The 23,971-nt window shown below is 43.2% G+C and overlaps 1 protein-coding gene across 2 annotated transcripts; it reads left to right on the forward strand.

The window, feature by feature from the left end:
* The first annotated feature begins 582 nt into the window (after positions 1 to 582).
* Positions 583 to 22,839, forward strand: LOC135532381 (DEP domain-containing protein 7-like). Of its 2 annotated transcripts, none has more exons than XM_064959938.1 (9): positions 583 to 672; positions 12,904 to 13,363; positions 17,603 to 17,733; positions 17,848 to 18,040; positions 20,129 to 20,349; positions 20,666 to 20,808; positions 21,112 to 21,237; positions 22,228 to 22,306; positions 22,445 to 22,839. In XM_064959938.1, exons 2-9 carry the CDS (start codon positions 12,915 to 12,917, stop codon positions 22,657 to 22,659), a joined length of 1,557 nt encoding a protein of 518 aa, XP_064816010.1. In that variant the 5' UTR covers positions 583 to 672; positions 12,904 to 12,914; the 3' UTR covers positions 22,660 to 22,839. The 2 variants fall into 2 exon arrangements, with proteins under 2 accessions (XP_064816010.1, XP_064816009.1); XM_064959937.1 differs by lacking the exon at positions 583 to 672 and adding an exon at positions 7,226 to 7,350.
* Positions 22,840 to 23,971: the final 1,132 nt, after the last annotated feature.

Below are 23,971 nucleotides of genomic sequence, written 5' to 3' on the forward strand. Positions count from 1 at the left end.
AGACTTAGGTCAATGGTGCTTCCTGTAAATGATCTTAGTGGTTGGTATAATGATAATTTAAATGGTTTGACCATCCAGAACCGGAGGTCAGGAAGATCTGATCACAATCGGATGAATGTGTCTTTTAATCTCCTAATGTGGGGACAATGGGAATTTGGACAAGATCAGGATATAGAACGAATGTTAGCACCAGGTATAAACAGGGCTAAGGAGAGCAGTAGAACCAGTTTATGTGGATGTTTTTCGCAGATTGACATTTATTGTCATGAGTCTTGCCCTGGAGGCAGCACTGAGTGGTTTCATGCCAGATTGGCCAGCGACGAAGTCAAAATTGCCGATATTGTAAAAATTAATGATAACTCAAATTAGCTTTTTGGTGATAATTTAAGGTTATGGTTAGCCATCATTAGGGTTAGCAGTGTGGTTAAGGTTAGGGTAAGGTTTAAAATCAGATTTTATGACTTTGTGACTGTGCCAGCGAGTGACCACTCTGCAGAGCTGCCTCCATTACACGAGTCATCCCAATAAATGCCAACCTGCATGGTTTTCACGCTTCAGGCTTGACATTGACACTCGGTACGGAAAAGAGACAGGTCTGAATTCAAGTGTAATATTCTCCTGTAACTACATTTGGACCTTCTTGATAGCGCTGTTTGGAGTAGCACATTTGTGGTGAGTTAGTCTATTAGATTATGTTATAGGTAATCCTGTATGTGTGTAAAGGTTTCTCATTAGCATACAATATATCATATACCTATATAGGTACACGACTGTTCAAAAGTTTGGGGGTCACTTAGAAATGTCCTTGTTTTTGAAAGAAAAGCTAATTTTTTGTCCATTAAAATAATATCATATTTATCAGAAATACAGTGTAGACATTGTTAATGTTGTAATTGCCTATTATAGCTGGAAACGGCTGATTTTTAATGGAATATCTACATTGGCGTACAGAAGTCCATTATCAGCAACCATCACTACTGTGTTCCAATGGCACGTTGTGTTAGCTAATCCAAGTTTATCATTTTAAAAGGCTAATTGATCATTGAGACTGGTGTTTTGCGGGTACTATTTAATGAAGCTGTGATCAGTTAATCTCATCCATAGAAATATAATCATTCTCAACATGCTTTGTGAGTTTTAGTTCTATGTTCTCAACATGCTTTGTGAGTTTTAGTTCTATGTTGTCAACATGCTTAGTGAGTTTTAGTTCTATGTTGTCAACATGCTTAGTGAGTTTTAGTTCTATGTTCTGAACATGCTTTGTGAGTGCTCCAACACTGCCTTGAATGTGTGCTTCTGTAGAATGTCTAAAGATGTGTCTCTCTGAATGTATCTTATCTCTTTCTCTCTTCTCTAGAACATTTTTTAAATATTTTTCTGTATCTATAATCATCTAGGAAATTAGGTGACAGGGAGGAGACTCAAGCAAATGCACCCCCCACACACATACTTTCTATCTCTATCTCTCTCTCTTACACACATACACACTCCAACACACACACACACACACACACACACACACACACACACACACACACACACACACACACACACACACACATAATGTTGGAGAATGTAACCATCCTCTGTCAGACCGGTTTCCACAGTTGCCTTCTTTATTCTTCTCCAGCATTGTGTCTTTGAGAGATTACCTGTAATGTTCAGTCTTCCTCTCAGTACTCAAGACGGATTGTATGCCTTGAGTTCAATGTATCGCCTTAATGCATTATCATTTCCATGACAATGGATTATATTTCTATAGAAATGGAGGCTTCTCCAGTGAGGATCTCAGTCTGTGGATCTAACCCCTTCAGACGGGATCTATCCCCTTCAGACTAGATCTATCCCCTTCAGACTAGATCTATCCCCTTCAGACTAGATCTATCCCCTTCAGACTAGATCTATCCCCTTCAGACTAGATCTATCCCCTTCAGACTAGATCTATCCCCTTCAGACTAGATCTATCCCCTTCAGACTAGATCTATCCCCTTCAGACGGGATCTATCCCCTTCAGACTAGATCTATCCCCTTCAGACTAGATCTATCCCCTTCAGACTAGATCTATCCCCTTCAGACTAGATCTATCCCCTTCAGACTAGATCTATCCCCTTCAGACTAGATCTATCCCCTTCAGACTAGATCTATCCCCTTCAGACTAGATCTATCCCCTTCAGACTAGATCTATCCCCTTCAGACTAGATCTATCCCCTTCAGACAGGATCTATCCCCTTCAGACAGGATCTATCCCCTTCAGACAGGATCTATCCCCTTCAGACTACATCTATCCCCTTCAGACTGGATCTATCCCCTTCAGACTGGATCTATCCCCTTCAGACGAGCTATCCCCTTCAGACAGGATCCATCCCCTTCAGACAGGATCTATCCCCTTCAGACTGGATCTATCCCCTTCAGACTGGATCTATCCCCTTCAGACAGGATATATCCCCTTCAGGCAAGATCTATGCCCTTCAGACTGGATCTATACGCTTTAGACTGGATCTATCATCTTCAGACAGGATCTATCCCCTTCAGAATGGATCTATCCCCTTCAGACAGGATCTATCCCCTTCAGACAGGATCTATCCCCTTCAGAATGGATCTATCCTCTTCAGACAGGATCTATCCCCTTCAGACAAGATCTATGCCCTTCAGACTGGATCTATACACTTTAGACTGAATGTATCCTCTTCAGACAAGCTATCCCCTTCAGAATGGATCTATCCTCTTCAGACAGGATCTATCCCCTTCAGAAAGGATCTATACCATTCAGACAAGATATATGCCCTTTAGACTGGATCTATATGCTTCAGACTGGATCTATACGCTTCAGACTGGATCTATACCTTTCAGACTGGATCTATACGCTTCAGACATAATCTATCCCCTTCAGACTGGATCTATCCCCTTCAGACTGGATCTATCCTCTTCAGACTGGATCTATCCTCTTCAGACTGGATCTATCCTCTTCAGACTGGATCTATCCCCTTCAGACAGGATCTATCCCCTTCAGAATGGATCTATCCTCTTCAGATAGGATCTATCCCCTTCAGAAAGGATCTATACCATTCAGACAAGATCTATCCCCTTCAGACTGGATCTATCCCCTTCAGACTGGATCTATACCTTTCAGACAGGATCTATCCCCTTCAGACTGGATCTATCCCCTTCAGACTGGATCTATCCCCTTCAGACTGGATCTATCCTCTTCAGACTGGATCTATCCTCTTCAGACTGGATCTATCCTCTTCAGACTGGATCTATCCCCTTCAGACTGGATCTATCCTCTTCAGATAGGATCTATCCCCTTCAGACAGGATCTATCCCCTTCAGACTGGATCTATCCTCTTCAGACAGGATCTATCCTCTTCAGACTGGATCTATCCCCTTCAGACTGGATCTATACCTTTCAGACAGGATCTATCCCCTTCAGACTGGATCTATCCCCTTCAGACTGGATCTATCCCCTTCAGACTGGATCTATCCTCTTCAGACTGGATCTATCCTCTTCAGACTGGATCTATCCTCTTCAGACTGGATCTATCCCCTTCAGACTGGATCTATCCTCTTCAGATAGGATCTATCCCCTTCAGACAGGATCTATCCCCTTCAGACTGGATCTATCCCCTTCAGACTGGATCTATCCTCTTCAGATAGGATCTATCCCCTTCAGACTGGATCTATCCCCTTCAGACAGGATCTATCCCCTTCAGACTGGATCTATCCTCTTCAGATAGGATCTATCCCCTTCAGACTGGATCTATCCCCTTCAGACTGGATCTATCCTCTTCAGATAGGATCTATCCCCTTCAGACAGGATCTATCCTCTTCAGATAGGATCTATCCCCTCCAGACTGGATCTATACCTTTCAGACTGGATCTATCCTCTTCAGAATGGATCTATCCCCTTCAGACTGGATCTATCCCCTTCAGACTGGATCTATCCTCTTCAGACTGGATCTATCCTCTTCAGACTGGATCTATCCCCTTCAGACTACATCTATCCCCTTCAGACTGGATCTATCCCCTTCAGACTGGATCTATCCTCTTCAGACTGGATCTATCCTCTTCAGACTGGATCTATCCCCTTCAGACTGGATCTATCCCCTTCAGACAAGATCTATGCCCTTTAGACTGGATCTATCCCCTTCAGACAGGATCTATCCCCTTCAGACTGGATCTATCCTCTTCAGACTGGATCTATCCCCTTCAGACTGGATCTATCCCCTTCAGACTGGATCTATCCCCTTCAGACTGGATCTATACCTTTCAGACTGGATCTATCCCCTTCAGACTGGATCTATACCTTTCAGACTGGATGAAGTGTGTGTGGTTGTTTGTGTGTGTGTGTTCTGCGTGGGTGGGTGTGTGCGTGCCTGCCTGCCTGCCTTCCTGCATGTGTGTGAGTGAGTCTGTGTGGCCTCTGACAATTTGCCAAACAATCATGAGATTCCGACCACAATGAATGTTTACTAAACTGTAGACAACATAAGGGCTGTGTTTAGCCACATCATTATGGAGTCTTTGCCACCTGAGGGTGTCTGTGCACAGGTGTTACGTTTCAGATCTGTGTCCTCGGCCCCTCCTCCCTCTCACTCTCAATTCAATTCAATTCAAGGGCTTTATTGGCATGGTACACATATGTTAACATTGCCAAAGCAATTGAAGTAGATAATAAACAAAAGTGAAATTAACAGTAAACGTTACACTCACAGAAGTTCCAAAAGAATAAAGACATTTCAAATGTCATTATGTCTATATATAGTGTCGTAACGATGTGCAAGTTGTCTCTCTCTCACTGTGTGTGTGTGTGCTGTTTTATGCATGAGACTGCTGCTTCTGTTTCAGTAACGTGTTACTGACCACTCAGCCCTGGCACCTACCCCACATGTTAGTAACTGTTGATGTCAACAGCATAAAGGTGTACATGACATGGCTGCAGGAGCTTTTAGAAGGGTTGTAGGGAGAATGATGGACATGAAGTGGGCTATAGAGACAGTCATCTGTTACTGACGTCATGGTAACACAAAGCTGAGGCAATTCCATTGTAACCAGCTTGTTACGATGCCTCCTTAATACACTCTGACCTCCAACCTCACATCCCCTATAGGACTATATCATAGTGTATCAACCTTAACCCAACACCTAGCTACGTGTGCATGTGAAGGACTTGGTATAGAGAAGTGTGGAGGGACCTTAACCCAACCCCTGGTGACCTTGTTGAGAGGTTCAGATCTGTTGACTAAGGTGTTGGGTTGACAGTTGTTGGACTGCGGTTCGATTCCCGGTCGGGCCTACTGCCCAAATTTGCTACAATATCATGACTGTGGTAGTCATGAATCCATCTACCACAGGATTTGGAGAGTCTGAATAAGGGGTCATTCTCACTCAGTCAGCAACCCAAGACTCCAATCCGAGTCTTTAGGACTTTAGGACCTGGGGGGGCAGGTAGCCTAGTGGTTAGAGCATTGGGCCAGTAACCCAAAGGTTGCTGGATTGAATTCCAGAGCTGACAAGGTAAAAATCTGTTGTTCTGCCCCTGAACAAGGCAGTTAACCCACTGTTCCCCGGTAGGCTGTCATTGTAAATAAAAATGTGTTCTTAACAGACTTTCCTGGTTAAATAAGAATAATTTAAAAAAGGACTCCTGTCTGTTCCTTTTCTTCAACCCCTTTCTCTCTGTCTCCCCTCCTCAGTAACTATCCTCCCACTGTCACCCTCCTGCTCCCTCTTTCAATTCAATTCTTTCTCTGTCTGTCTCTCTGTGTCTCTCTCTCACTTAGTCTCTTTCTCTGTCTGTCTCTCTCTTTCTCTCTGTCTCCACTCCTCAGTAACTATCCTCCCACTGTCACCCTCCTGCTCCCTCCTTCAATTCAATTCTTTCTCTGTCTGTCTCTCTCTGTGTCTCTCTCTCACTTAGTCTCTCTCTCTGTCTGTCTCTCTCTTTCTCTCTGTCTCCACTCCTCAGTAACTATCCTCCCACTGTCACCCTCCTGCTCCCTCTTTCAATTCAATTCTTTCTCTGTCTGTCTCTCTGTGTCTCTCTCTCACTTAGTCTCTCTCTCTGTCTGTCTCTCTCTTTCTCTCTGTCTCCACTCCTCAGTAACTATCCTCCCACTGTCACCCTCCTGCTCCCTCTTTCAATTCAATTCTTTCTCTGTCTGTCTCTCTCTGTGTCTCTCTCTCACTTAGTCTCTCTCTCTGTCTGTCTCTCTCTTTCTCTCTGTCTCCACTCCTCAGTAACTATCCTCCCACTGTCACCCTCCTGCTCCCTCTTTCAATTCAATTCTTTCTCTGTCTGTCTCTCTCTGTGTCTCTCTCTCACTTAGTCTCTCTCTCTGTCTGTCTCTCTCTTGATCTCTCTGTCTCTCTCTCTCCACTCACTAGAAATATTATAAAAACACACAGAGCAGGTTGACATCCAACTGTTTCACATGCCTCCACTCTCCTCTCTACGCGCCGTCAAATAAAAATAGTGATTGCTTTCTATCAGCTGCTATCAGCGGTTTTCTACTGTATGTTTAACAAGGTGAGGCTGGGAGAGGGAGCACCACAGAGCCTGGAGACTGTAGACAACCTCTGCACAGATTTTGCCTCTGTCTTTTGCCATTTGAATGGATTGCCTTTATGGTGTCGCAACCAAAGAATATCCACGAGGAGTGAATGTGGTTCACTGGTTGAATGTGACTGAAGTTAGCTATAGCTGTGATTTCTCCACTTTTTAATTTGATACAACCACAGTGTTCATCTCAGTAGATGAACGCTGTTCTAGGAAATACCTTTAGAGAGTTTTCAGATCTGAGTCATGCTGATGGGAATTCTTTAGGAGGTAGCCTAACAATAGTTTATTGCCTGGTTAACTGCTGATCAAACATGTCCCTGTAATTTACATGTGACAAGCTAAATGTAAAATGTCAATTCAGAACATGTAAACAGCTGAAGTGTATAAACCTTTGGTCTCTGTTAAAGAATTCGAAACCTATAAAATGAATGGTGTGTGTGTGCGCGAAAGTGTGAGCGAGACCAAGAGGGGGAGATACATTTCCCACTTAATCTAACACTTAAAAACATATTCTCGGTCTTTTCATATTCTAAATGTCTAAAAAGCGAAATACTTATCATGTAAATGAGGTTGGAGGTGGAGGCGTTATTTAACGTTGGAATCGTCCTGAATAACGTATAGCGAGCGAGGCGGTTTCGGGTCGATTTTGTAGTTACGTCACTGTGGTGCGAGAAGGGACTTCGGAGAAGCAAGAGGACAGGCGTTAGTAGTCGGAGCCAAATGATACCGTGGAAACGAGAGGGAGCCGTTTAGCGCCCCGGGAACTGTTTTCATGCAGCACAAACCACGAGGTAGGCCGAATAAAATATTTCATCCTTTATGATAACTCTGACATTTTTATTTATTTATTACGAAAACATGTCACAGCTTTTGTTTCGTTTTCCAGTAAGCCTATCAGAAAATGTTAGAGAAAGTGCTTTGATTTTGCTATAGTTTGTGTCAATACATAACTGTTTAGGCCATGGAGCTGAATAGATCCAAATGATTTATAGTTTAAATGTATTCTATAAGCATATGGCTCCGTTTTTAGGTGTAATCTCGATGGGTCACATCCCAGTCAACTAAACTATATAGCCTGTACTTGCTCAACATTGTATATATTGTTTCCTAATGTAACAATTAACAGTTCATATTTTCAAATAATTAATTCATTACCAAAGCTATATGCATTATTAGGCTACTTTCAGAGTCTGTTTTCTTCGGAGGAACAACAGTATTTCTGATTCCAATGATTTATGGCAGCAGTTTCTCAGCTCTTGTAGGCTATAGGCATAATCTGCAGTGAGAGGCATTTAGACTCAAATTCAAACTGCATGGGTTTTAGATGTACGTTAGTAGTTTCCTTCAGGCTCTATCAGTTGTGTCTAGTCTGAGCGCGTAGAGGAATGAACGTCACAGAACCAAGCCTAGTTTGTTTTCTGTCTGATGCCTGTTGCTTTTTGTCATTCTTCGAAATATTCTTCTTAATAGGTTATAAAAAAAGTTAAATCGTGAAAAGAATCATGTAAAACTCCAAGGTCTTCTACCTGAGCCTAATTATTTCCAATAGGTACACTTCCGGCTACAGCAGATAGTCTCCCCTATCAATCCACAAATCAACGCGTTCCATTTGGGAGTAAGTATGCGGTGATACTGTTCCCATTGGGATTATTTACCTGCATGGTGTGCAAACACACCGCTCTCTGTTGCCCTTGACCGAATAGAGCGAATTCCCCCCTGATGCAACGCGGCCGCGAGTGGAGAGCTGGGGACTGGGGGAGGGAGGGAAGTGGGATGTTTGGCGACAGCTATGCAAACTGGCTCCAATCTCAGTTGGGGCGGGAAACCGAGGTGACAGACCATTCCGATTCCCAGGATTGTTTTCATCCGCACATCGACCCCGTGAACTCCTCAACTCGAGTGATGCTGACATTGAGCAGATCCGGATTACTGTACCAGGATTCTCAGACGGTTTTTCCAGATGGTCGCCCTCTAATACCGCTTTCTTAACCCCCAAATGAAGGATTCCACTCTAATGCAGTTTACAGTAATTTATCCAGTAATGGGGTTTTCTGGGTGTTAAAACCAATGAATGTCTTGTAATCCTGTGTAATTGTATTTCACCCTAAAGTCTTTTTCCAGGCCTGCATTAGGCTGCTATTACATTGTCAGCAATATCAGCCTGGAGGTTCTTTGTTTTTCACTTCATACATTTAGTCATGTCAGGTTATCTACCATGCTGTGATGGTCATGTCAGGTTATCTACCATGCTGTGATGGTCATGTCAGGTTATCTACCATGCTGTGATGGTCATGTCAGGTTATCTACCATGTTGTGATGGTCATGTCAGGCTAAGATCTTTGTATTGTTATTTTATCCTGACTTGTGCTGTTATTCAGGCTATCAGCTGTCTGTCAAACAGCTGTAGTGACTGGACAGTGCCTGTTACGTCATAGTTCATTGGTTACATCAGTAATATGTAAAACCTTCCAAGTGGTACAGGATATTGTGTTGTCGCAGTGCCGTCCGAAGAGGGAAACTGTGTTTGACATTAATGGGACACATTAACCTGTGGTTCATGGAGATAGGAGACATCCAGCACACACCTTCTTCCTTATGGACCTGTTTTGTTAGGTCAATGAAAGGAAAGTGAATGTCTGCTCACTGCCTGCTACCTACACTCCAGGTGGGAGGTGCCCTTTGACACAGATCTAGAATCAGATTACCCTCCTCAAATCATAACCTTAACCATTAAGGGTGAAAATGTAAAACTGATGTTAGATCATCTTAGGAGCAACTTTATCCTACTCCGTCTGGTGCCATCTGGCACGGTGTGTTTTGGGGTCATAATGGTCTTTATCAGGTTGTGATGTCATATGAGTCTGTAGTGGTGCTGTGAGGAAGTGATTGAAGAGGTTCAGTCCCCAGTGTTCTATTCTCAGCTCCTTCCTGAACACTGCACTAACATTTGCTTACCAGTCTTTAAATGGTTCCCGCTGGGGGAGGAATAAAAGCCTCTCACAGGCCTACAAAAAAAACACAAGCCCCCCCCCACACACACCCCCTTTCCCTTTCCCTTCCACAACCCCCAGCAAAACCAATGACAGCAGTGGGGTAGGCAAGCTGTGCCTCCTGTTCATCTCAACGAGAACCTCACCAGCCCCTTTCCCTCAACATCTCTCCCCTCTCCCCCTCCCCCTCCCCTCTCTCCCCCTCCCTCTCTCCCTCTCTCCCTCCCCCCCCCCCTCTCCCCTCCCCCTCTCCCCCCCTCCCTCCCCTCTCCCCCTCCCCCCCTCCCCTCCCCTCTCCTCCCCCTCCCCCCCTCTCCTCTCCCCCCTCTCCTCCCCCTCCCCTCTCCCCCCCTCTCTTCTCTTGGTCAATGTGGTTGGTGACTTCAGATAAATAAGCCATTTATGGTGCAGCAGTTGAAGTAGAGCCATGCATTGATGCACAGCGTATTGAGGTAAAAGTGTGGGTTGCTGTGTGTCTGCCTGTAATTATATCTGCATGTGAAGATTACAGAAGGTTTTTGATGATTTTGAAATGATCAGCCTCACTGGTGCGATCTGATGACGTTCAGTGTGTGTGTGTGTGTGTGATACGGCCCACCCTGTTGATGTGGCTGGATAGGAAAGAGCATGCTGGGATGGATCAGCCTGGAGCTGACAATCTCATCATTGTGGCTGAGATAGCCCTGGAGATGTGGCTGACAATCTCATCATTGTATCAGAGTTGGATGAAGAGGGATGGGTGCGGTGTGTGCATCTGTTTGTGTGTGTGTGTGTGTGTGTGTGTTAGAAGAGTGTCTGTATGTTATAGGGGATCGGTTGGGGAGGGACATTAGTCCCAATGGTGCCATTACAAGGTGTGTGTGTGTGTGTGTGTGTGTGTGTGTGTGTGTCTGTGTGTGCTATGTAGTGTAATGTCAAGGCTGGTGAGTGTGCTATTGTTCTTGGCCTAGAAGGTTCTTTACTTTGGAGATGTTGAACTGTTGGAAGAGCTCTGTAAAGGAGATATTGAACTGTTGGAAGATCTCTCTAAAGGAGATGATGAACTGTTGAAGAGCTCTGTAAAGGAGATATTGAACTGTTGGAAGAGCTCTGTAAAGGAGATGATGAACTGTTGAAGAGCTCTGTAAAGGAGATGTTGAACTGTTGGAAGAGCTCTGTAAAGGAGATATTGAACTGTTGAAGAGCTCTGTAAAGGAGATGTTGAACTGTTGAAGAGCTCTGTAAAGGAGATATTGAACTGTTGAAGAGCTCTGTAAAGGAGATATTGAACTGTTGAAGAGCTCTGTAAAGGAGATGTTGAACTGTTGAAGAGCTCTGTAAAGGAGATGTTGAACTGTTGGAAGAGCTCTGTAAAGGAGATGTTGAACTGTTGGGAGAGCTCTGTAAAGGAGATGATGAACTGTTGGGAGAGCTCTGTAAAGGAGATGTTGACCTGTTGAGCTCTGTAAAGGAGATGTTGACCTGTTGGAAGAGCTCTGTAACGGAGATGTTGAGCTCTGTAAAGGAGATGTTGAGCTCTGTAAAGGAGATGTTGAGCTGTTGAAGCTCTGTAAAGGAGATGATGAACTGTTGGGAGAGCTCTGTAAAGGAGATGATGAACTGTTGGGAGAGCTCTGTAAAGGAGATGATGAACTGTTGAAGAGCTCTGTAAAGGAGATGATGAACTGTTGGGAGAGCTCTGTAAAGGAGATGATGAACTGTTGGGAGAGCTCTGTAAAGGAGATGTTGAGCTGTTGAAGAGCTCTGTAAAGGAGATGATGAACTGTTGGGAGAGCTCTGTAAAGGAGATGATGAACTGTTGAAGAGCTCTGTAAAGGAGATGATGAACTGTTGGGAGAGCTCTGTAAAGGAGATGATGAACTGTTGAAGAGCTCTGTAAAGGAGATGTTGAACTGTTGAAGAGCTCTGTAAAGGAGATGTTGAACTGTTGGAAGAGCTCTGTAAAGGAGATGTTGACCTGTTGGAAGAGCTCTGTAAAGGAGATGATGAACTGTTGAAGAGCTCTGTAAAGGAGATGATGAACTGTTGAAGAGCTCTGTAAAGGAGATGTTGAACTGTTGAAGAGCTCTGTAAAGGAGATGTTGAACTGTTGGAAGAGCTCTGTAAAGGAGATGTTGAACTGTTGGGAGAGCTCTGTAAAGGAGATGATGAACTGTTGGGAGAGCTCTGTAAAGGAGATGTTGACCTGTTGAGCTCTGTAAAGGAGATGTTGACCTGTTGGAAGAGCTCTGTAAAGGAGATGTTGAGCTCTGTAAAGGAGATGTTGAGCTCTGTAAAGGAGATGTTGAGCTGTTGAAGCTCTGTAAAGGAGATGATGAACTGTTGGGAGAGCTCTGTAAAGGAGATGATGAACTGTTGGGAGAGCTCTGTAAAGGAGATGATGAACTGTTGAAGAGCTCTGTAAAGGAGATGATGAACTGTTGGGAGAGCTCTGTAAAGGAGATGATGAACTGTTGGGAGAGCTCTGTAAAGGAGATGTTGAGCTGTTGAAGAGCTCTGTAAAGGAGATGATGAACTGTTGGGAGAGCTCTGTAAAGGAGATGATGAACTGTTGAAGAGCTCTGTAAAGGAGATGATGAACTGTTGGGAGAGCTCTGTAAAGGAGATGATGAACTGTTGAAGAGCTCTGTAAAGGAGATGTTGAACTGTTGAAGAGCTCTGTAAAGGAAATGATGAACTGTTGGGAGAGCTCTGTAAAGGAGATGTTGAGCTGTTGGGAGAGCTCTGTAAAGGAGATGTTGAACTGTTGGGAGAGCTCTGTAAAGGAGATGTTGAGCTGTTGAAGAGCTCTGTAAAGGAGATGATGAACTGTTGGGAGAGCTCTGTAAAGGAGATGTTGAGCTGTTGAAGAGCTCTGTAAAGGAGATGATGAACTGTTGAAGAGCTCTGTAAAGGAGATGTTGAACTGTTGAAGAGCTCTGTAAAGGAGATGTTGAACTGTTGAAGATCTCTGTAAAGGAGATGTTGAGCTGTTGAAGAGCTCTGTAAAGGAGATGTTGAACTGTTGAAGATCTCTGTAAAGGAGATGTTGAGCTGTTGAAGAGCTCAGTAAAAGAGATGATGAACTGTTGGGAGAGCTCTGTAAAGGAGATGATGAACTGTTGAAGATCTCTGTAAAGGAGATGTTGAGCTGTTGAAGAGCTCTGTAAAGGAGATGTTGAACTGTTGAAGATCTCTGTAAAGGAGATGATGATCTGTTGGGAGAGCTCTGTAAAGGAGATGTTGAACTGCTGGAAGAGCTCTGTAAATTCTACTACTCAGATATAAAGAGTGGACTTTAGAACACTGTGATCTGTGCTGAATTTACTGAGTTTCATGCTCTCTCACCCTCCCTCCTTCTATTCCCTCCCCCAGGAGAGCAGGGCATGGCCGGTAAGCCTTTCCGGGCCACCTTCATCTGGAGCAGCATCATCGCCAACCTCCAGCAGCGCATCCAGGTCAAGCGCCACCGTCATAAGCTCAAGACCTACCATGACTGTTTCCTGGGGTCAGAGGCTGTGGACGTGGTGCTGGCCCATGTCATCCAGTCACGGTTCTGTGGCGATGCCGAGGTGCCTCGCTCCAAGGCCGTACGCCTCTGCCAGGCCCTGATGGATTCGCGGGTGTTCGAGCCGGTGGGCACCAACGTATTTGGGAATAAGGAGAAGAGGCGTGCCACCTTCGAGGACAGTAGCTGTAGTCTGTACCGGTTGCTTCCGCTTCCGTCTAGTCCCACTACCATGACCAGCTCGCACTCGACGAGCACCATCACCATCGAGAGTGGATACGACTCGCCGAGCAAACACCGGAACAGCTACAGCCCACCTCTCAAACGGTATGGTCGGCTGAGTTTAAAGCTTTGTTCATGAATTGATATGTTTCGTAATCCTTCCCAAATAGCGGATTAACAATGGATTCCTTTTATGAGGGCTTTCATCCCAAAACTCACCAATGACCTCTGTGACCTTGTGCTTGCTCTCACTGATTGGTGCTTCTCAGTTGTCCAATCAAGGCTCTCCTTGCTGATGATTGTGATAATGTCCCAGTAAACCTAATTTGCATGATTTCTATGATTTTTGGCTCTGTATTAAAGAATGAGTATTTTTTCTCTACCCAAACACACAGTTAGACACTCGGTTAGAGAGCTCCTTGTTAGGCAGTGAGACAGCTCTGTAAGTGATTATGGGTTTAGAGAACTTGTCACAGAGCCTGCAGATTTGGCACCGTTGGTCATTATTCTGGGAGGTCCAGACATAAAGTGTTGATGTCAATGCTTTCAATCTGTGTTGTGGATGCTATGTGTCTCTCTTCTTAAGAGTGTAGAACATTAAGTAGCTATTCTACATGAAACTTAGATTTTTTTTCTAAAGAATTACTAAAAGAAACTAGAGTGTAGAGGGTGGAAATCTGCACTGAGACCAAAAGGGTGAACTGAAGTGGTGTGATGATCATATGATATGGCCATCGGCCATGGTGGCTCTCTGGTCTCCCCCTAACCATGTGAAGTGGTCCTGAGTGACAGCTCAGGACTGTACCCTTGAAAACATGCTGCCTCCAATCTGTTTCACTGAGATGAAAGAGTGGAGAGAGTAGAGAGAGTAGAGAGAGCGAGCAGACCGTGTGTGTGTGTGTGTGTGTGTGGGGGGGGGGGGGTAGAGAGACAGGGTAGAGAGAGAGAGAGAGACTAGAGAGAGGGGACTCCTATGGTAGGTACACCTATAGCTTATCTCTTGGCAGTAGTATTGTAGACTACTTTATCACTGACCTCAACCTAGAGTCTCTCAGAGTGTTCACAGTCAGCCCACTGACACCCCTATCAGCCCACAGCAAAATCACAGTCTACTTGAACAGAGCAATAGTCAATCATGAGGCATCAAAGCCAAAGGAACTGAGTAATATTAAGGAATGCTATAGATGGAAGGAATGTAGTTTGGAAACCTACCAAAAAACAATTAGGCAACAACTCCCTGGACAAAACGTTCCACTGCAATAGTGAAGGTGTAAACTTAGCAGTAGAAAATCTTCACAATATATTTGACCTCAGCTTATCAAATCTAAAAATCTCAAATAGAAAATCAAAAACAATGACAAATGATTTGATAAGGAATGCAAAAATCTAAGAAAGAAATTGAGAAAACTGTCCAACCAAAAACATAGAGACCAAGAAAACATGAGTCTACGCCTTCACTATGGTGAATCACAAAACAAATACAGAAATACACTACGGAAAAAGAAGGAACAGCACGTCAGAAATCAGCTCAATGTAATTGAAGAATCCATAGACTCTAACCACGCCTGGGAAAATTGTAAAACACTAAACAAACAACAACAACAAGAATTATCTATCAAAAATGAAGATGTATGGTTAACCACTTCTCCATCTTGTTGGCTCTATAACAAAGAACAAAAACATATACATGATCAAATACAAATCTTAGAATCAGCTATTAAAGACTCCCAGAACCCAGTCATTGAATGAACTACAGGACAAAATAAAAGCCATCCAACCCAAAAAGGCCTGTGGTGTTGATGGTTTTCTCAATGAAATGATCAAATATACAGACAACAAATCCCAATTGGCTATATTTAAACTCTTTAACATCATCCTCAGCTCTGGCATCTTCCCCAATATTTGGAACCAAGGACTGATCACCACAATCCACAAAAGTGGAGACAAATTTGACCCCAATAACTCCCGTGGGATATGCTCCAACAGCAACCTTGGGAAAATCCTCTGCATTATAAACAACATACTTGTACATTTACTCAGAGAAAACAATGTACTGAGCAAATGTCAAATTGGCTTTTTACCAAATTATCGTATGACAGACCTCGCATTCACCCCCCTTCATCTTAATTGACAAACAAACAAACCAAAACAAAGGCAAAGTCTTCTCATGCTTTGTTGATTTCAAAACAGCCTTTGACTCAATTTGGCAAGAGGGTCTGCTATACAAATTGATGGAAAGTGATGTTGGGGGAAAACATACGACATTATAAAATCCATGTACACAAACATCAAGTGTGCGGTTAAATTTGGCAAAAAACACACATTTATTCCCACAGGGCCGTGGGGTGAGACAGGGATGCAGCTTAAGCCCCACCCTCTTCAGCATATATATCAACGAATTGACGAGGGCACTAGAAAAGTCTGCAGCACCCGGCCTCACCCTACTAGAATATGAAGTCAAATGTCTACTGTTTGCTGATGATCTGGTGCTTCTGTCACCAACCAAGGAGGGCCTACAGCAGCACCTAGATATTCTGCACAGATTCTGTCAGACCTGGGCCCTGACAGTAAATCTCAGTAAGACCAAAATAATGGTAACATTTAAATTTAAAAAAGGTCCAGTCGCCAGGAGCACAAATACAAATTTCATCTAGACACTGTTGCCCTAGAGCACACAAAAAACTATACATACCTTGGCCTAAACATCAGCGCCACAGGTTACTTCCACAAAGCTGTGAACGATCTGAGAGACAAGGCAAGAAGGGCATTCTATGCCATCAAAAGGAACATAAAGTTGGACATACCAATTAGGATCTGGCTAAAAATACTTGATTCAGTTATAGAACCCATTGCCCTTTATGGTTGTGAGGTCGCTCACCAACCAAGAATTTATAGAATGGGACAAACACGAAATTGAGACTCTGAATGCAGAATTCTGCAAAAATATCCTCTGTGTACAACGTAGAACACCAAATAATGCATGCAGAGCAGAATTAGGCCGATACCCGCTAATGATCAATATCCAGAAAAGAGCCGTTCAATTCTACAACCACCTAAAAGGAAGTGATTCCCAAACCTTCCAAAACAAAGCCATCACCTACAGTGAGATGAACCTGGAGAAGAGTCCCCTAAGCAAGCTGGTCCTGGGGCTCTGTTCACAAACACAAACACAAACACACCCCACAGAGCCCCAGGACAGCAACACAATTAGACTCAACCAAATCATGAGAAAACAAAAAGATAATTACTTGACACATTGAAAATAATTAACAAAAAACAGAGCAAACTAGAGTGATATTTGGCCCTAAACAGAGAGTACACAGTGGCAGAATACCTGGCCACTGTGACTGACCCAAACTTAAGGAAAGCTTTGACTATGTACAGACTCAGTGAGCAAAGCCTTGCTATTGCGAAAGGCAGCCGAAGGCAGACATGGCCCTCAAGGGAAGACAGGCTATGTGCTCACTGCCCACAACATTAGGTGGAAACTGAGCAGCACTTCTCCTGCCGAATGTATGACCATATTAGAGACACATATTTCCTTCAGATTATATAGATCCACAAAGAAATTGAAAACGAACCTGATTTTGATAAACTCCCATATCTACTGGGTGAAATACCACAGTGTGTCATCACAGCAGCAATATTTGTGACCTGTTGCCACAAGAAAAGGTCAACCAGTGAAGAACAAACATCATTGTAAATACAACCCATATTTATGCTTATTTATTTTCCCTTTTGTACCTTAACCATTTGTGCATCATTACAACACTGTATATATATATAGATATGACATTTATAATGTCTTTATTCTTTTGGAACTGCAATGTTTACTCTTCATTTATATTGTTTATTTCACTTTTGTATATTATCTACTTCACTTGCTTTGGCAATGTTAACACATGTTTCCCATGCCAATAAAGCCCCTTCAATTGGGTAGAGTAGAGTAGAGTAGAGTAGAGTAGAGTAGAGTTGAGTGAGATAGATAGATAAAATGTCAGAGCCACACGTTTAGGTGAACTGTGCTCCCAAGGAGTTTTATATAAAAACACACCAAGCTCACTCTTGAGGCAAAGTAAGATTGCACCAAGTACAGCGTTTAAAATGTAAAATTGACTGATTCTATCAAAAGCCAAAGAGGAGCGTGGAAGGATATTGGTCGAGAGCATTTGTTTTGCTAAATGTGTTTTCCCACCTATTTCATCAAATCATCTTTCACTAAGTAGACATTCTGGTCCCCTGTGATTGAAAATGTTCTAAATGGTGCTTGGAGTTCCAGTAATAACAGGTCTGTGATTGGCCCCCATCATGTCCACTGATTTCTCTCAATATGGTTGTCCTCAGTAAAGAGGACCAGTACTCCAACAACCACTCTCCGGTCAAAACAGACAAATCACTAGAGGACGTGTTGGGGAACCTCAACATCACCTCAACCATCACCCCACAGATGATCAACCTCGGCCTCTCACAGGAGTGTAAGTGTCCATAGAAATGTGTCCCTGAATGATTATCAGTGTGTTTGTTACTTTGGTAGTGTTTATGTGTGGTAAAGTGTCCGTTATAGTGACTTGTCTTCCTGTTTTCCTTAGTGGTGGGTGAGGTGTGGCGCCAGCAGACGGTGTTCAGGCTGCTCCAGCTGATAGAGCTCCCCCTTCTGGAGAGTCTGTTGGAGGGAGAGGAGCGTCCCAGGCCCCCTCTACACAGCATGGACAGTGACCCAGACCTGCTCTACACATCCAGCTACCTGGACAGAGAGGTCCTGAAGGCCTTCAGCGAAGCACAGTACGTCTCCTACTACTACTAGTCCTACTACGAGTCCTACTACTGCTACTAGTCCTACTACTGCTACTAGTCCTACTACTACTACTAGTCCTACTACTGCTACTAGTCCTACTACTAGTCCTACTAGTCCTACTACTACTACTAATCCTACTACTAGTCCTACTACTACTACTAGTCCTACTACTAGTCCTACTACTGCTACTAGTCCTACTACTGCTACTAGTCCTACTACTGCTACTAGTCCTACTACTAGTCCTACTAGTCCTACTACTACTACTAATCCTACTACTAGTCCTACTACTACTACTAGTCCTACTACTAGTCCTACTACTACTACTAGTCCTACTACTGCTACTAGTCCTACTACTAGTCCTACTAGTCCTACTACTACTACTAATCCTACTACTAGTCCTACTACTACTACTAGTCCTACTACTAGTCCTACTACTACTACTAGTCCTACTACTGCTACTAGTCCTACTACTACTACTAGTCCTACTACTACTACTAGTCCTACTACTATTACTACTACTACTACTACTACTACTACTACTACTACTACTACTACTATTACTACTACTACTAATTTTAGTCCTACTACTACTACTACTACTACTACTACTACTACTACTACTACTACTACTACTACTACTACTACTAATATTAGTCCTACTGCTACTACTAATAATAATAATATTAGTCCTACTACTACTATTACTACTACTACTACTAATTTTAGTCCTACTACTACTACTATTACTACTACTACTACTACTACTAATAATAATCATATTAGTCCTACTACTACTACTATTACTACTACTACTACTAATTTTAGTCCTACTACTACTACTACTACTATTACTACTACTACTACTAATAATAATAATAATAATATTAGTCCTACTACTACTACTATTACTACTACTACTACTACTACTAATATTAGTCCTACTGCTACTACTAATAATAATCATATTAGTCCTACTACTACTACTATTACTACTACTACTACTAATTTTAGTCCTACTACTACTACTACTACTATTACTACTACTACTACTAATAATAATAATAATAATATTAGTCCTACTACTACTACTACTACTGCTACTACTACTACTACTAATATTAGTCCTACTGCTACTACTAATAATAATAATATTAGTCCTACTACTACTACTATTACTACTACTACTACTAGTCCTATTTCTAGTACTTCTCTCCGTCTCTTTCCTTCCTCATCCCCCCACCCTCTTCCATGTAATTGTTTGTCCCAGGCATGGGTAAGGACAGTGAAAGGACATTCACAGGCGTAAGGCTGATTGACTGACTAGCTACAGTTAAAGCTGGCTGAGCACATTAAATAACTTTCATGTTATACATAAAGCACACGATTTTGATCACAGAAGGCCTGTCTCTAATAAAGTGACATCTCCATTCTCTCCCACTCCCTGTGAATCATAGTCTACATATTTATCTGACTGGCAGAAATGTATGGCCGGTAGACTTGTTAAGCTTTGGTTGGCGTGTGTATTGTATCTCCAGCCTTTCAACATGTTGCAGCCAGCCGCCTAGCGTAGCCTCTGTCACAGCAGGGCAGTGTTATGTAATGGAGCTGGTGTTTGTGTGCGTGTCAGTGAGGGCCTCTCTCTGTGTTGATGCTGCCCCCAGGGCTCTCGGGCACTCAGGGACAAATGGCCAACTGACTGCAGTCACTGGGCTGTGGTTGTCTGACAGTCAAGAGCAGCTTGATTGAACCTGTCTGTCTCTCTCTGATCTTTCTCTCTCCTTTCCCCTCTCTCTCTTTATTGGCATGGGAAACTTATGTTTACATTGCCAAAGCAAGTGAAATAGATAATAAACATAAGCCAAATACCCTCTCCTCTTCTCTTTCTCTATCGCTCTGATCTAGCTCTCTTTGTCTTTCTCTCTGATCTCTCTCTCTCCATCTCCCTGATCTCTTTCTCTCGCTGATCTCTCGCTCTTTCTCTCTCTATCTCTCTCTGATCTCTCTCTTCTTCTCTCTCCTCTTTAGATTGGTGTCATTTACTTCATCACGTATAATCTCCTCCCTCCCTCTCTCAGGGCTGATGAGTGGTTGTCGGCGGCGGTGGACTGTCTGGAGTTCCTGCCAGATGACTTGGTGGTGGAGGTGAGCAGGGGTCTGCCCCGCTGCGGTGAGGACCAGGGCCAGTGTAAGAGACTGGTGTATGGGATCCTGGTCCAGCACTACGGAGAGACACAGCACCCTCCACTACTCAGCAACCACGTCTTCGACATCCACTCCAGCATCTCTGAACTACTGGGTAAGACAGCCATATACATGGTCTATGTTCTCTAGGGCATTTCCCCTGTCTAAATGGGTTTAGACTTTTTAATAACAAGTATTATGCAAGGGATTCATTCAGCTGATTAAACCAGTACGTGAAAGCCCAAACGTCATGACTGGGGACAGGGGGGGGTTCAGATTTCTCTGCTGACTCTCAGCGAGGACCCTGAAGCCACACCTGGGTTTATCAACTAGTTTGGCTAAGATCCTCTCTCATGAATTCACACACCTGTGATTCCTCCCAGCCTGTCAGGGACGGTAACAGCTATCCTGTCCTCTCTGTGTGTCCATAGTGAATGGGAAGAGGGAGCAGGCTCTGGAGGCCCTACAGCTGTGTCTGAAACTACAGGACTCTCGCAGTAAAGAGGAGCTGCGCAGACTGCTGCGATTCATGGCCGTCGCTGCCAAACCGCAGGAGGTCAAACTGCACAAAGAGGTGAGGGGTGTGTGTGTGTGCGTATACTGCTATAGCTCTCCCTGACTGTTTGTGTGTGTGTGTGTGTGCGTATACTGCTATAGCTCTCCCTGACTGTTTGTGTGTGTGTGTGTGCGTGTGTGTGCGTATAATGCTATAGCTCTCCCTGACTGTTTGTGTATGTGTGTGCGTATACTGCTATAGCTCTCCCTGACTGTTTGTGTGTGTGTCTTCCAAACTACTCCAAGAGGTCAAGGATCATATCTAGCAGCCACTCTCTATATTCTGTATGTACGTAGATGTGAACGTTGTGTTGTTTTCCAGGTAGAGAACAGGATGGCGGTGAAGAGATCTTTCTCTAGTGCCATCGTCTACAGCATGAGACTGGCCAAGGGGAAGGTTGACCTGCTGGTGCTGTTTATGGTGGAAAACCACTGTGACGTCTTCAAGGTGTGTGTGCACTCATCTTTTATCAGACTGTGTGTGAATAGGTGAACAGATAGGCGTGTGTGTGTGCGTGCGTGTGTGTGCATGTGTGTGGGTAGGTGGGGGATTCATATGATGTTTTGCACTTGTGTCTGAACTAGATAGACTAAAGACATCTGGGTCAGTGTGCTGAGACTGTTGACACTGTCTGTTAATAGACTGTTTAATACTCAAACTGTCTGTTAAGACTGTTTACCTCTCAAACTGTCTGTTAAGACTGTTTACCTCTCAAACTGTCTGTTAATAGACTGTTTACTGCTCAAACTATCTGTTAATAGATTGTTTACCGCTCAAACTGTCTGTTAATAGACTGTTTACCCCTCAAACTGTCTGTTAATAGACTGTTTACCCCTCAAACTGTCTGTTAATAGACTGTTTACCACTCAAACTGTCTGTTAATAGACTGTTTACCTCTCAAACTGTCTGTTAATAGACTGTTTACCTCTCAAACTGTCTGTTAATAGACTGTTTACCTCTCAAACTGTCTGTTAATAGACTGCTTACCTCTCAAACAGTGGGATGAACTTTGAATAGGACTCCATGAAAGACACTGATCTGAACACACTTAGAAAAAAAGGTGCTATCTAGAACCTAAAAGGGTTCGTCGGCTGTCCCCTTAGGAGAACCCTTTGAAGAACCCTTCTTGGTTCTATGTAGAACCCTTTTGGTTCCAGGTAGAAACATTTTGTGTTCAATGTAGAACCCTTTCCACAGAGGGTTCTACCTGGAACCAAAAATGGTTCTCCTATGGGGACAGCCGAAGAGCCCTTTTTTGGTGTGTAATGTGTGTAAAGTGTGTGATGCCTAGCCAGGCTACCATACCTCTGATAGCTTTAATATTGGAGTCGAGCTCAAACAGTGAGTACAGTTTGTAAACAGAGTTGTGTGTGAGAGTTTAAACAGATGAAGCAGTGCTGATCACATGGTTTAACTTATATGATCCTCTCCTTTCAGATTCCAGTGTCGTTACACAAACTTGTGAGCGACAGACTGACCAACATTGTGAAGGGGAAAGACCCACAAGTCTTAACAGGTATGGGAGCTTTTGGTGTCTGTTTTGTTTGATTGTATGTCTGTCTATCTGTACTAATATCTGACAAAGCTTTACCTCCCTTCTGTGTTTTGTGTGGTGAATGAAGACGTAATGCCCTCTATCTTTCTCTTCACTCAGCCTCTACATATTGCAGGCGAGTCAAGGGAAGAGCGTACGTGGAGAGCAAACAGAAGACCACCAAAGAGGAACTATGGGCTCTACTGAAGACAATCCACGAGAACCCCAAACTGTCCAACAAAGAGAAGAGACGCTTGCTGGGACAGTTCTACAAGGGGCATCCTGAGATCTTTGTCCAGTACTTTGGAAGCAGATTGTCAAGTGATGATCTGTAGCTAACTAGGGTGATATTTAAGTGAATAACTAATGTATTATTTTTATTTGTAAAATAAAAAGACAGACAAAGGTGATGTAAATGTTGTAAAAATGCAGTGTACTAATAGATTTTATTTACTTCACTCATGTGAAGAGTTGAATGTGAAAGCTTTAATAAAATGTGAGAATTGTTTTTATAAGTTAATGTGGAATTCTCTTCTTTTGACTGTTACAGGGCCAATCATCTCTGACATTTTGATAATAGAATTCCATGCTCAAATTGGATGTCAGCCTTATGAAGTAGAGATTGTCTCAGAAAGAAATGAACCCATTTGTCCTGTCTTCCAGTGCAATTGGGACATTCAACAATTTGTTCAGAAATAAGTTCAGAAAATTACAGTCCTAGACAACTTCCCAGAAATATAATTTAAATACACCATTTAGAGACTACAAGTGTCTGTCAAAATATAATAGATATTATTTGACATTTATATGGTTCCTATGGAAACAGGCTGAACAAAAAGTGTTATTGAGAAGTCTAATTGTGTGACAGATGCACATGGCTTCTAGTGTTCTATTCCTCAACAAAACCCTGGGTCTGCTGCCACTTTGGGAGAAGGTCAGAAGACGTTCTGCGTATCCTGTTTCAATGAATGTATTGTTTCTCTGTGGTTCCACAATAGGGAGATGGTGTGGGGAATAAAGATGAAGGGTTTCAGAATAGGCAGACGTGAGGCCGTCCAGTCTAGTCCACTCTGTCATGTGGTTTGCTCACACTATCCTTCAAAGTATAACAATGTCCAGAGATTGAGATCAGGCCGGAGGACATTTGAAATCCACAAATTTGAGTCCTATTTCTTTTCCCACTGTTGTAAACATTCATTGAAATTCATATCCATATTCATACCATCCCGCGAGTTCTTTCTGGTCTCTGTAGCTCAACCAACAGAGTAGCTGCCTCAGCAATAGAGAGACTATTGTTACTCAACAGCTGACAGTTACATACCTCGACTCATTCGTTCTCTGGGTTTCCATATCCCATATTGTCCAGAGAAGACAGACTTCTGAGCCTGCATTCCCCAACGCTACGTCAACATCCTGTTTGTCAAGGCAGCAACAACTTGGCTTCAGGAGAAAGATTGTCAATCAGTATAGGGACTCCTAATTGGTTAAACAGGTTCTGTGATACTGATGTGACTTAATGGCCTAGTTCAGCCTACTAGATCAGGAAAGTGCTTGTCACAGTTTGCAGGGTCCCTAACCGCATCTCACTAAGTTCATTTAGGTTACCAATAACTGTATTTACACATGTAGACATATTACTGTCTGAAC

The sequence above is a fragment of the Oncorhynchus masou genome, unplaced genomic scaffold, assembly GCF_036934945.1.
Source record: "Oncorhynchus masou masou isolate Uvic2021 unplaced genomic scaffold, UVic_Omas_1.1 unplaced_scaffold_1849, whole genome shotgun sequence".
Lineage (NCBI taxonomy): Eukaryota > Metazoa > Chordata > Actinopteri > Salmoniformes > Salmonidae > Oncorhynchus > Oncorhynchus masou.